This window comes from Gorilla gorilla, chromosome 6 (assembly GCF_029281585.2).
Source record: "Gorilla gorilla gorilla isolate KB3781 chromosome 6, NHGRI_mGorGor1-v2.1_pri, whole genome shotgun sequence".
Lineage (NCBI taxonomy): Eukaryota > Metazoa > Chordata > Mammalia > Primates > Hominidae > Gorilla > Gorilla gorilla.
In genome coordinates, this window is record NC_073230.2 from 153,703,529 (window position 1) to 153,717,076 (window position 13,548).

At 37.9% G+C, this 13,548-nt stretch overlaps 1 protein-coding gene across 5 annotated transcripts in view; it reads right to left on the reverse strand.

Moving 5' to 3' along the window:
- Positions 1-13,548, reverse strand: part of TPK1 (thiamin pyrophosphokinase 1) — a 391,781-nt gene that overhangs the window by 314,090 nt on the left and 64,143 nt on the right. For all 5 annotated transcript variants that reach the window (XM_063708824.1, XM_063708825.1, XM_063708823.1 and 2 more), the window contains exon 3: positions 7,471-7,542. In XM_063708824.1, the coding sequence (XP_063564894.1) occupies positions 7,471-7,542 (72 nt within the window). The remainder of the gene's footprint in view (positions 1-7,470; positions 7,543-13,548) is intronic.

A 13,548-nucleotide genomic window follows, 5' to 3' on the forward strand; every position in this document is an offset into this window, starting at 1 on the left:
AGATCCAAGCATTTTGATTGGCAGAATGATACCACACCTTCTAAAGAACTGGGCACCAACAACTATAAGAAAAATAAATGCAAAATGTTGACTTCACCTCTAGTAAATTGTCTGTTTTGAAGTTCTACTTATATTTTCTAGTTTTATGTAATAGCCCACCACCTGGTTAGTATAAAAATAGAATTCTTTGTGTTTTTTTAAATTTTAATTTCTTTCACTAAAGGTACAGCATCACAAAGATACTACTTAGCCTCTCTAGCAAGGATAATTATTAGCAATGTGCTTAAACTCCTCAAATTATCCACACACCAGGCCCACTTCACTGAAGCAAACAAAAGATAAAACTGTGTGTCTGTTTGTGTTTGTATATCTGTGTGTGTATGCACATGCAAGTGAATTAAACATGGAGCAAACACTCAAAAAACATACATAAAATGTTGAATGTTAAAAAAGAAAACATAAGTAGCCATACAAACTTGGCAGTCATTTTCTGGATACATTAAAAATTGACATACCAGTTGGACAGAGATCTAAATGGCATAAAGAAGGAAGTAAAACAGGCAGTTGATATGTCTATACTAACTGCCATGAAGCACACAGAGTCACATGGTCTTACAGTCACCAATTCAGGGGCATTTTTCTATTTAGTAATAGGATTTCACTTATTACCCTGTTAGAAATTACATTTAAAAATCATTTCATGAGAAATAATGAAAAGTAAAATTAAAAGCATAAAACAAAGATAATGACAGAAATAATAGTTCATGGGTCTGGGCACGGTGGCTCACACCTGTAATCCCAGCACTTTGCGAGGCCAAGGTGGGCAGATCACTTGAGGTCAGGAGTTTGAGACCAGCCTGGCCTACATGGTGAAACCCCGTCTCTACTAAAAATACAAAAATTGGCTGAGCGTGGTGGCGGGTGCCTGTAATCCCAGCTACTGAGGAGGCTGAGGCAGGAGAATCACTTGAACCCAGGAGGTGGAGGTTGCAATGAGCCGAGATCGTGCCATTGCACTCCAGCCTGGGCAACAAGAGCGAAACTCCATCTCAAAAAAGAAAAAAAAAAAAAAATATATATATATATATATAGTTAATGGGGACTGACATTTTTAAACCAAACTGTGAGGTTTTAACTTTTAAAAATGCACACTTGGTTCTATAATTAAAGATGAAAAATCTAAGGAAAAGCTAAAGAATTTACATTTATGAAAATAAGGTTAATGGCTGGGCACAGTGGCTCATTCCTATCATCCCAGCACTCTGCGAAGCTGAGGCAGGAGGATCACTTGAGGCCACAAGTTCGAGACCAGCCTGGACAACATAGGGAGACCCCACCTCTACAAAAAATAAAAAATTAGCTGGGTATGTGGTGCACGCCTGTAGTCCTAGCTACTCAGGAGGCTGAGGTGGGAGGACCGCTTGAGCTCATGAGGTCATGACTGCAGTGAGCTGTGATCATGCCACTGTACTCCAGCCTAGGTCACAGAGTGAGACCGTGTCTCAAAAATAAATAAATAAATAAGTTAATCTACAGTTCTCATAAACAAGTTATTTAACAAAAAGGACCCAATATATGACTAATCTCTTTAGACAATAATGTCAGAAGACAATGGTACTGCTAACTTATATATCCTTCTATAATTAAAAGATGCACCCTACCATAATATCTTAATAGACAAAGAAGATATATTTGAATGATACATTTACTGGCATCTTAACTGTCAAAGGCATGAAACCAAAAAGGCAAAAAAAAAAAAAAAAAAGAAATACATTTTTGCACGTGCACTATAACGAAAGAAGGAGAGAGTAATGAAAATATCAGTTCTGATTGGGTGTACCAGGAAATATCAAATAAGTACAGAGGAGTCACAGAGCAGAGAAAAGAAATGTGAGTGACAAAGCTCAAGTTTAGCAGAATTAGAAAAGGGACCCAACTGAGACTGAAGACCAAAGAGGAATCTGGGGAAAAAGAGAGAAAGAGAGTGCATGAGGAGGCGCAAGCATGTGCCTGCAGCCTGCTAACTGGTCCACATCAGCGCAAGAGGATTTCCAGGACCTGTCTTTGGCTGCATCAAACACAGGCAGTGACCTTCCCCAACTGTCAGGATGACCCACAACGGCTACCAGGCCAGTCTCACAAGAACTATGAAAACACCATCAGCTAAGCACTTTGCATCCATTTTCAAGAAGTTCATCCTCAAGGAAAGATAAGGTGACATTTGAGAAAATCTATCTTTACCTGTGGAAGCTAAGGAAGTTTTCAGAAGAGGTGGCATTTGAGTTGGACCTTAAGGCATGGGTGAAAGTCTGCAATATAAGTAAGTAAAAGTCTATTTTCCACAGGAAAAAAGTAAATGGCAGCTCTATTTAGATTAATCATTAAATACACAGGAAGAGGTAGCCATGGAGATGAGGCCAAAGGAAAAAACTATGTTGGATATACATTCTTGTGGGGACTGGCCCTTCCAGGGTCAGCTTAAAGAAATCACCTTAAGGTGATTTCAAAATTTCAAAGTTATCATCTAAAAACATGTTTCCCTTAAAATTCCTCTAACAGGAATAATGCATACAATAGATGAAACAGGATTAAAATAGCAACTGATACCAAGCACATTAAAGCATAACTATCTATTTAACCAATCTACACGTGAAAGTGACAGGTATCTGATTTCTCTATTTTAATGAGAAAAAAACACAGAAGACACCAAAACTGAGATAAATAGGTCCCACTAAATAGAGAAATAAGAATGAAAAAGGAAAGATAAAGGAAAACTTTAATATAAAGTTTATAGGATAGAAAACTTTAATATAAAGTTTATAGGATAGAAAACTTTATATAATATAAATTTGGTTGTGTTTAACTTAAAATAATCAAGTGAAAACCCCAAGGCTTACACAAAAGCCTGGGGTACATAATTTAAGAAGGAAAGAGTTTGTCACAAAAAAACTACAATTGAAGTAAGGTGCTTTATAGCAGATTTCTACCTCATTTAAAACAAATCTAATGCCAATACTAATCACTAGCACAAGATTAGCATAATTACTATGGCAAGTCTATTTAGTCTATTACAAACTATTTAGGTAGAGTGTTTTCATTTTAAAGAAAAGCAAATAGAAATGAACGAAGTAGAGTCAATTAACCAACTATTACAAAAATATCAATTCTTAAGAAGCAGGGGCATGGCTAGTTCATTCTAAGCACTTGCGGCTTGGACAGACAGAGCTTCGGACATGCTGTCACAGGAACAGGCTGCACTTAACAGACTCCACCTCTCAATTGTAGCCACTATCATGTCCCTGGCAACCAGCCCAATGCCTGACACAGAAGGGCCTCAACTAGTGTCAGTCAAAAACAAATGGAACATAACTAATGCTATAAAACCAAAGACATTGCTTATACTTTAATTCACGAATGCTACTTGTGCCTCTTTTTAATCTGTAAGACCTGCCTGATATGTCAAATATTTTATGACTTCAGTGTCAATGAAAATAAGTACACTGCCCATACCCTGGGGTGATCTTAAGGACCCCAGGTCCTTAAAAGAATCTGATCATCTAGCCATAATCTAATTAACATGATCACCACTGTCCTGTAAATCATGCGGAAAAAGTGGAGAAAGGCTGTGATTACATGCTAACAATGAGGATATGTGTTAAGCTGAACTCCTAGAAACCTCATACACAGTCACTCAATATAACCTTATTCCAGTATGTCTGTTTTTCATGATGTTTTGTAGCAGAGTTCTCCACTACTAACTTTGAGAACACTGTTAGCACTGTGACCCCAGTCGAGAATAACTAACCTAAAAGAAATAGGCAGAGCCCTTCTAACATACATATCCCTACTTTTGCACTTATCACATATTTCAGGAAGAGAAAGACACTTCCTGAAATAAAGCCTAACTCAAAATATTTTTTAAAAACATGTTAGTAGCTGGGCATGGTGGCTCAAGCCTGTAATCCCAGCACTTTGGGAGGCCGAGGCAGGCAGATCACGAGATCAGGAGTTCAAGACCAGCCTGACCAACATGGTGAAACCCCATCTCTACTAAAAAATACAAAAATTAGCGGGGCGTGGTGGCGCATGCCTGTAATCTTGGCTACTCAGTAGGCTAAGGCAGGAGAATCGCTTGAACCCGGGAGGCAGAGGCTGCAGTGAGCTAAGATCGTGCCACTGTACTCCAGCCTGGGTGACAGAGTGAGACTCCATCTCAAAAAAAAAAAAAAAAAAAAAGTTAGTAAATCTAAGACCAATAGCAAGTCATAAATAGCAATAACCTCTGATATTACAGAAAAGTTAGACATTAACTCTACTTCCATCTACCCATCTTTCTATTTACCCATCTACCTAAGTGCTTACTTTATCATCAAACCAAACATAGAAAATGCTGGAACAGGTAGAGAGATATGCTCCAAGACTTCTAACCAAGAAAATCACTAAACTTCATGATGTATAAAAGAGAAAATACATTAAAACCTCCATAATTTTAATCTCTCTTGAACTCCCTCCTTAGGCATTTAAGCTAAATCTCATAACTGACATTGTTAGAGTAGGTAGTTAGGCAGACATGAGCACAGCAGGAGAACTCCCCTCCCCAGGAATGTCAGGGGACCATAGGTGATGGTCAGGCAGTTGTTAAACTGTTTCTCTAAAATAATTTGTGGCAGCCAGCACCAGGGAAAGGCAACCTCCCAATAGATAGAAAACACCTGGAGCTGGTGATCAGCTGCTTCCTTATAAGGTCTCTGGAGTTGGGCGAGTAGGCTCAGCATGCACACTGCAAGAGGCAAAATGGTGGAGTTTAACTGGTATATGATCTTCCTCTAGGAATACTTGACTGGTAAGGGAAAAATGGCTCAAATGAGCATGCACACAACTTTAGTAAACACACTGAGCATGTGGCCCCTCCCAAGTGCTGGCTGGCCACTGGGCCACTGGGCTACTGTACATGCAGACAGCCCACCCTAAAGGAAGAATCAGGGGAGAAGAAACACAAACCGCGAACTATGGCCATGTATAAAACCCCAAATCAAGGTCCAAACAGGGCACTTGAATCTCTCAAGTCACCAGCTTGGCCCTCTTCTAGGTGTACTTTGCTTCCTTTCGCTCCTGCTCTAACACTTTTTAATAAATTCTCACTCCGGCTCTAAAACTTGCCTCAGTCTCTCCCTTTACCTTAAACCTACTTCTGCCCTCAGCTGAATTATATCCCTGAGCAGGCAAGGATGGGGTTGCTGCAGACCCGTATGGATTCGATGCTGGTAAAAATATCACTTAACCATTGCAGGAAGAAACTTTAAGATAAACTTTCAACATAGTCTTTCCCCTGAAATGAATCTCAGGAAACATCTACTCAACAGGAAGTGCTTGGCATAAAGTGAAATTGCCAGTTTTATGCAGGAGTCTTATATACTATGCAACACTTTCAGATTTCTCTGCATTTTGAAGCTTGCAACCATTTTAACAGCCCAGTCTTCATCCCTTGATTTCAGCTCTTCACAAATCTTTGTATCATAGAACAGAAGTTACAGAAAATGTTGAGCACATGCGTTAAAAGGTAATGGGGACACCACCCCCAAGCCACTTCATACTTGCTAATACCCAACCCATAATACTGTCTCCTCTCCCAAACTCTCAATGCTGCCCTATCCATTTTCCTAAGCCTTTCCTATGTTAAGATTAACAACTCAAGCTCAATACTTCTCTATTTTGTTTCCTTAACTCAGAAGAAAAGAAACACAAAAGGGGACACTACAAGCATAAAAAGCACAGCTTCTGTTAAGAGAATCACAAAAAACCTACTCTTTAGTATTTATCAATAGGCCTGTTTCTTACAATGGTTAAAGGCTCCAGAACACCAAGGATTATCCTAGTATATATGTGAAAGAACTTAACATCTCAATAACCTAAAAAAGACAAATTATTTTGGAAATGAGAATTAACTAGCCATTTCAGTATACCTGATACTTCAGATACCTTAGTTTTTTTTCATGTACAGACTGATCCTTATAGAAAAACTAATGAAATGGGGAACTTCGGTCGGCTCAAAAGTCTACATCATTCACACTATTTGCAAAATTAAGACCCTCAACTCCCCCAAACGTAACAGACGTCTTTAGATGTAGCTTTGAATATTCAAGGTCTCCAACGGTTTGGATCAATGGTTATTCTATTTCTAATGTTTGCAATAAAACAGTCACTCACACTCTCCCCAAACAATATAAAATGTGATACAATAAATTCAATTAGAAAGGATATACCTAACCATTTTAGTATTTTCTAGCAATATAAGCCATACTAAATTCATTCTTTCATTTATTGTCATTAATAGCAATTATGTGACAGATACTGCACTAGGCACTAGAGACACAGTGACAAAAGACATTACAGCCATTCAAATAACTACCTAATTAGCAGGGTGCTAAGAAAGAAAAGTTAATGGTTAAATAATTTTTATGCTTTGAGAGAAATGTTAGTACAATTATAATGTGAAATTTTAAGTTCACTAACTTACACATACTTCAATTTAGAATACCAAGAGTTTTCACTGTAATTATATTAGACAAAAAAAGTTCTTTACACAAAAATCACTTGTGATGATTTATTCCCTCTAGTATCACAACTATCTCAACTACAGATGTGAGCTTATTCACATATGAGGTTTGCATTCTAAGAAACATAAACACAATGTTGAGAATACTAAAGAGTTCTCTGATGATAAGAGGGAATCAGGAATGGCAAAAATATGCATCAATGCATCACGAATCAAGTTCTTCTGCCTATCTACCTTGGCCTAAAACTTCCACTGACAACTCCACAAAAATGCTCCTTTGGAAAAAACACAACAACAACAAAAAAATTCATTGTTTCATGGGAGAAGAACAGAGATTCAAAACAGCAAATGATATTGAACATTATTTTCCAACCTAGAGATAATCCTATAAAAGTTAAAGAATAATATAAACAGTTAATGAAGCCTGTTTCTTACACAAAACCTTCCAATAGTATCAATTCTGTGACACTATCCCATTTTTAACTATATTTTTCAGCACCCCAAGAGGTTCTTACATACTAGCATCATCATCTTTTTCGATTTTGCAAATCTGATCACCCTGCAGATACCTTATTGGATGCTGCAACAGATGAGGCATGTGGATGCTTTTCTGCTACCACTGGTGCCAAAAATAATTTACACTTGAACAAATACTTGTTGAGGATTCAGGCTTAATATCCACACTGTAGTTCTGAAATACAGTATGGTATTCCGTCCTTCGGAGTCCATGCTTTGGAAATCACATTTAAACAGTTTAACAGAGAAGCGATAATAAATGATTCCAATCATTAATAATTGAATCACCTTATTATGAATTCCACTTTTTAGTCAGGTTTCAGGGTACTTAATAGTCATGTTGGTCAGTCCCAAATAAAGTAAGAAAGCAAAGAAATAGAAATGCTAATTAAGGTTACCTTTGTTCCAAAGATGACGAAAATAGTTGTCCAAAGGCTGATTAAGAATTACAAGGCAGTACTTCAAATTCCCTAGAGAAAAAAAGAAAGCAAAATAAAATACATAAGTGAACTGAGTCTTTTGTTCCCCTTATATGAGTCTAAAATCATACGCTACTAGTCCAGATTTTCAGTATACACAGAACTAAAGTTCAATCACAGTGAATTTCCCATACCTTAATTTTAAAAGGCATCATACATTAACGGGTCCTATTTTACTTAGTGTATCTGTCACATTACCATATTGTTGAGCAATGTATCATAGAAACAACTGGGTAAACTTTTTGTAGGGGGTGAGAAGCACAAATGTTCTTGATATAAATTCTCATCCTTCCAATATATCCACTACTTTGACACAACTATCCTTCTACCTGGCTAGTTTTATATCATCCTGACCTTATTTATCAAATGGTATGGATCTAGTGGGTGTGTATTTTCACATTCATTCATATTCTTTTTCTCTCTTTCTTTCCTTCCACACTTACCCTATCCTGAACTTTCCAAAGCAAAACCCTGTGTGCTTTCACAAATCCTACTAGGTCTTCTCATGATTCTCTTATTCCAGGTTTTTAGTGACACTCCAAAGACAAAGATGAAGAAAAGTTTACTTTTAAGACAATCATTCCACACCTTTTATAATGTACTTAAAATAGTGCAAAGCAAAGTACAATCAGGTATTGAAAATCTGTCATTCAGTTCAGTCCAAGCACCCTCCATTTCATTTGTGAAAAATTAAATGTTTAAGAAAAATTGTTTTTAAGCAATCTCACTGTTAGAAATAGAACACAATAAGTAAATAAAAAGGGTATGCCATCATCCACAGCAAATATTATTAAGTGCCAATTGTATACTAGGCACTGGGAGTACAAACAGGGATAAGATTACAAGCTGTGAGATGAGACACTTACAATAAAGATGATTTATTCAAAATACAATATAACAGAAGCACAGGAGGAGTGCCAGATAAATAGATAAATGAGTATAGCGGGAGTTCAAAGGCTAGGAAGCCAATAAAGTCTGGTGTCATCCCAGAGATTTTTGTGAAATGTAGATTTTTGAACTTGATCTTTCAAAGAGAAAGAAGGTGCAAAGAATAAAGGAAGGGGCTTTCTAGACAAGAAAAACAGCCCACGAGAAGCTGCTCTCCTTATCCATTAGGGTTACTCCAATGAACAGTTTTAGAAGCAATGCCCTAATGATGTGATACTAACATCAGTAATTTTAAACATAATGTTTAAGATAACGTAGGAATTTAACTTGAGGCACCAACTTAAATTCCTCTACAAAAAGAGTGATGCAGTAATGAGTAGTAAACACAATTTATATAATTTGGAATCCATATAGACATCAGAGCTGAAGGTAAAAGAGTAGGCAAGCCACTGAGATACTGCACAAAGCAGGGGAGGGCAAAGAGAGAAAAGAATAGAGATGAAAGCAAAGACATTGTGTTTTCCTCACCGTAACAGAGCCGAAGGAGGTCAACAGAGAAAATACAGAAGGAAAACCCATAAAGGCAGAAGGATAAGAAGGTATTTCCAAGAACATGCAGCCAATAACACAGCATGCTACAGAAATGTCAAGGAGATTGAACAAGAGGCCGAGGGGAGGGAGATCTCAAAGAAAATCCGAAAATTCACAGAGGGAGACTCAAGATAGTGAAGTGACCAAGGAATTAGTGAACAGTCAGGAGTTGATTAAGAAGGAAGAATAGTCACCTTTCCTTAAAATATAAAAAGTTAACTGTGAGAAATGGAAAAAATAATGCAACAAAGTCAAGATAAAATATTTTAAATATAGAAACAATCTTGTATCCTAAATAGGAGAGGGAAGTAAGAGGAAGAAGGGAATTGTCCATTTGTTCTTTCAACAGGTATTTTCAGAGCACACCTTGTTCAGGCACTGCTCTGAACAGCAGTCAAGAGAAATGGCGTGTCCCCCACCACCACCACCACCTGTAAGGCGTATCTCCTGCTGAGAAAAGAGGGACTGAGACTGAGGCACATGAAGGCGCATCACGTGCCTCAAAACTGAGGTTGTCTTTTTTTTTTTTTTTTTTTTTAAAGAAATAGGGTCTCACTCTGCCACCCAGGCCGGAGCACAGTGGTACAATCGTAGCTCACTGCAGTCTCTAACTCCTCGGCACAGGTGATCCTCCCACCTCAGCCTCCCGAGTAGCTGAGACTACAGGTGCACACCACCATGCCCAGCTAATATTTTTATTTTTTGTAAGAAGCAGTTTCCAATGCCTGGCATCAAGCGATCCTCTACCACCCAAAGTGCTGGGATTGCAGGCCTGAGCCACTGCAACTGTCCCTATTTATTTATTAATTTTTAGAGATGGAGTCTTGCTCTGTTGCCCAGGCTGGAGTACAGCGGCACTATCTTGGCTCACTGCAACCTCCGCCTCCCAGGTTCAAGTGATTCTCCTGCCTCAGCCTCCCAAGTAGCTGGGATTACAGGCGCCCACCACCACGCCTGGCTAATTTTTGTATTTTTAGTAGAGGCAGGGTTTCACCATGTTGGCCAGGCTGGTCTCGAACTCCTGACCTCAGGTGATCCACCCACCTCGGCCTCCCATAGTGCTGGGATTACAGGCATGAGCCACCTGGGATTACAGGTGCCCGGCCTGCACCTACACCTATTTAAAACAAGGTAAAATAAAGTGAGAGGGGAGAATTAGAGTGGAATATGGAACATTTTTAAAACAACTGTATAAAAGACTACAGGACATGACAATCCACATTTTAAAAATAGAAATATAATTGGAATTAACTAAAAGGTAATATGAAATCACATTTATCTATAATTTTAGCACTTTTCCCACCGATTATGAGGAGGAGACATAAGAGTAGGCGTAAACAGGATGGTGATGATAGCTGGTTTTGAGAACTGGCAAAATCACTTGCCAAGAGGTCAACAGAATCCAGGATGTTTATTTGGGCAGCTTTAGAATGAATGATTATGGTGAAGACCAGTAATAGCCTCTTCTTTATTAAGAGGATCCTGAGGGGATTTTTGTTCATTTCACTGGGCCAGGTAAGAAAAAAATAACCTTGTGGCAAAATGTGGTCATAAGGCTAAGTTCTGGCCAAAGAGATGCATATAGCTTTCTTTGTTATATCTGGAAAGTCTCCTTAAAATAAAGGGGGATTTATCTTCTACTCATTTCCTTCCTCCTTCCTGCCATCTGGAAGTAAGAATTGATAGATTCTTTGAATGAAATTCTAGCAGCCACCTTGGATCATAAGAACAAGGGCATCAGAGTAAAGAGCCTGGGTTGCTGATGACTTCATGAATCTTCCTCCGTTCCAGCACTTCACTACCTGCCTCAAAGCTTATTTTACATGAGTGAAAAATAAACTTCTAAGTCATTTCCTAATCTTGGCCTTAATTCTGGAGAGCACTCCTAGAAGCAATAGGTCCTACCATGAGTTCAGGAGCCAGGACTGGAAATAGAGCCCCTGCCACTACTTTATGAGAATTTATTAAAAGGTTGTGAGACTGCAAATCAGTTTCTTCCTCTCCTTTCCTTTCCTTCCCAGTGGTTCTCAGATCACCCAGAGGAATTTATAAGACATGAAAATTTCTGGACCCTATCCTACACCTTTCAAATTATATCCCTTGGCATGAGGCATGGCAATCTACATTTTACAAGCAAGTTATTCTACCACAGGTGGTCCATGGACTAAGCTTTAAGAAATCCTGCTTTGTTATCACCATACCAGTTCCCCAAACCCAGATGGTGCTTGTTTCATAGGCTAAAATCTATCACCTCAGTGGGGGCAGTGAAGCTTAATCGGGCAAGGCAACGCATTTATTATTTCAAGTAACATGTGTCAAGCCCTGACCTAGGTTTTGGGGACACAAAAACGAAAAAAAAAAACAAAAAACAAAAACATACTTCTATGCTGTACAAGTCGCTGTTATTTTGGGTTTCTATATTCTAGAGAGAAAAAAAACCTAATTGTAATGAATGCAGTGATCACAGTCCAGATTGTGTTAAGGTAAAGATGACCTAAACAAGAATCTGAGATGACTCTAAAGAAGAGTAGACAAGCATCAAAATGCACTATTCAAAATGAATGCATTAGCTCATGCATTCATTCCACCTGGACGGAGCATCAGTTTAAGAGATTCAGAGTCTGGCTCATGGTAAATGCTCAATAAGATTTCAACAGCAAGGAGCTAATAATTTGGATAACCCAATGGTCCTTTTCTCTGTAGCAAAGTCTACACTGCCAAAAGAGGCATTCAACAATATTGAATGTAAGTTTACGTGAATGATTGAAACTGCTGTTACTGATTATTTGATATATGAACTTGGTATTTTTGTGCTTCACAGAGCCATCTGGTAAGAGAGGAAAGCACTATTATCCACATTACTGCTCCTCTAGACCAATACTTTCATTAAGGTAATATCCGTGAAGGCATTTCATTTTTGAAAAGAATGAAGCAGTATAAAATGTATAGTACAGTTAGGCTTTACTAATGATGTTATTAATAAAAAAGAATTAACCACTTCAGCTATTTCTATATGGTAGGCTGTTTCTGTATATAAAGTTATTTAGGTAATGGGATCTGATATTCTCTTCTAATCTAGTTTAGTTTTCTAATAAGATCTGACAGTCTTTCCTTTTCTAATCTTGTCTCCCCTGGAAGTCAGTATGGCATTTATTTTACGCTCAAAGCCTTCCTGATTACTAATCCATAGCGGGTTGCAGAAAAAGTAGCATACAGAACCACCATGGTTCCTAAATAGTGTATGGGTGTTTCTCAGCCAAACATTCCACCACAATATAGCTCCATATCACTCTCAGATACTGAATTATGGGACAATGCCTCTGGTTCTAAATGCCCCAAAATTCAGAAAACTCTGGGAACCAAGGAAGTAAGAAAAATCAATAGTCTTATTTCAAGTAGTTCTCCAGCTGTCACACTGATTCTGTTCCTGGGATATGCAAAAAGATTTAAGAAAAAAAAACTAGAAAGAACTTCTTCATTATGTTATAAAAATTATAAATTTTTTTAATCAGGTGTCCTAAGGCAATCTCAAAGACAAATGTAGGCACAGACAGCAGGATTTCAAATGCGATGGTGAAAGAACCTTTTCATTATTTATAAAAATGTATGATGCACTCCATTTAAAAGAACAAAGACAGACAGACTAGTCTTAATCCTTCAAATGTTAAGTCAAAAGTCCCTGAATTGCTTTCTCAAATGCGCTTCAATGACAGAAGATGAAAAATCCCTAATCATGGATGTATTGAAACCAAAATGCTCCAAATTGCATGAAAATCCTGAGTTAAGTACAAAAGGCCAAGTTTATAACATGAAAATAAAAATAAGGTCAAATCATCAGCCTTGAGCTAAAAAGCGAAGAGGCCCTTTGAAGGTAAAAAACTAAACATAACAAGTTCAGATTTTAAGAAAGGGGGAGGGGCATCCCATCTGTCTTTACTGTATGTAGTTCTCCCTCTTCTGTAACCACAACAACAAAATCCTGCCTCTTTAGAGAAACGGCTGATTCTATTATTAAGGAACTATTCAAGATGAGCTTGGAGCACCAGGTAGTTCCGGAAAGAAAGAAAGAACATGATCCCCCAAACAAACAAAAATACTCACAGAGATGAGAGTAGGTCAGAGGGGCACAAGAGCCAACTGAAAGAGGTCCCAATGGCCAAAACTGTTAACAATTTGAGCAAAAAGGAAAGTAGCATTGGATTACAACCCAGAGTATGAAATAAATATCCATGAGTCCATATGGATTAATTAATACACAGGTGACAAGAGACAAATCTCCCAGGCAGAATAATTCCAAATAAATTATACAATCCTCCATCCTAAAGGAGAAAGAACATAGCTATAGGCTATACACAGCAGAGAGTGGGCTGCACATAGTAACTTCCTTCCAAAGAGGATTATGAAAATAGGGAGAAACCTTTACAGTAGAGAAATATAATAAGCACTACACTTCAGGATGGTGATCAAGGTCAACATCAATAGTCATAAATCATGTTTATAGTATGTATCTTTAACATG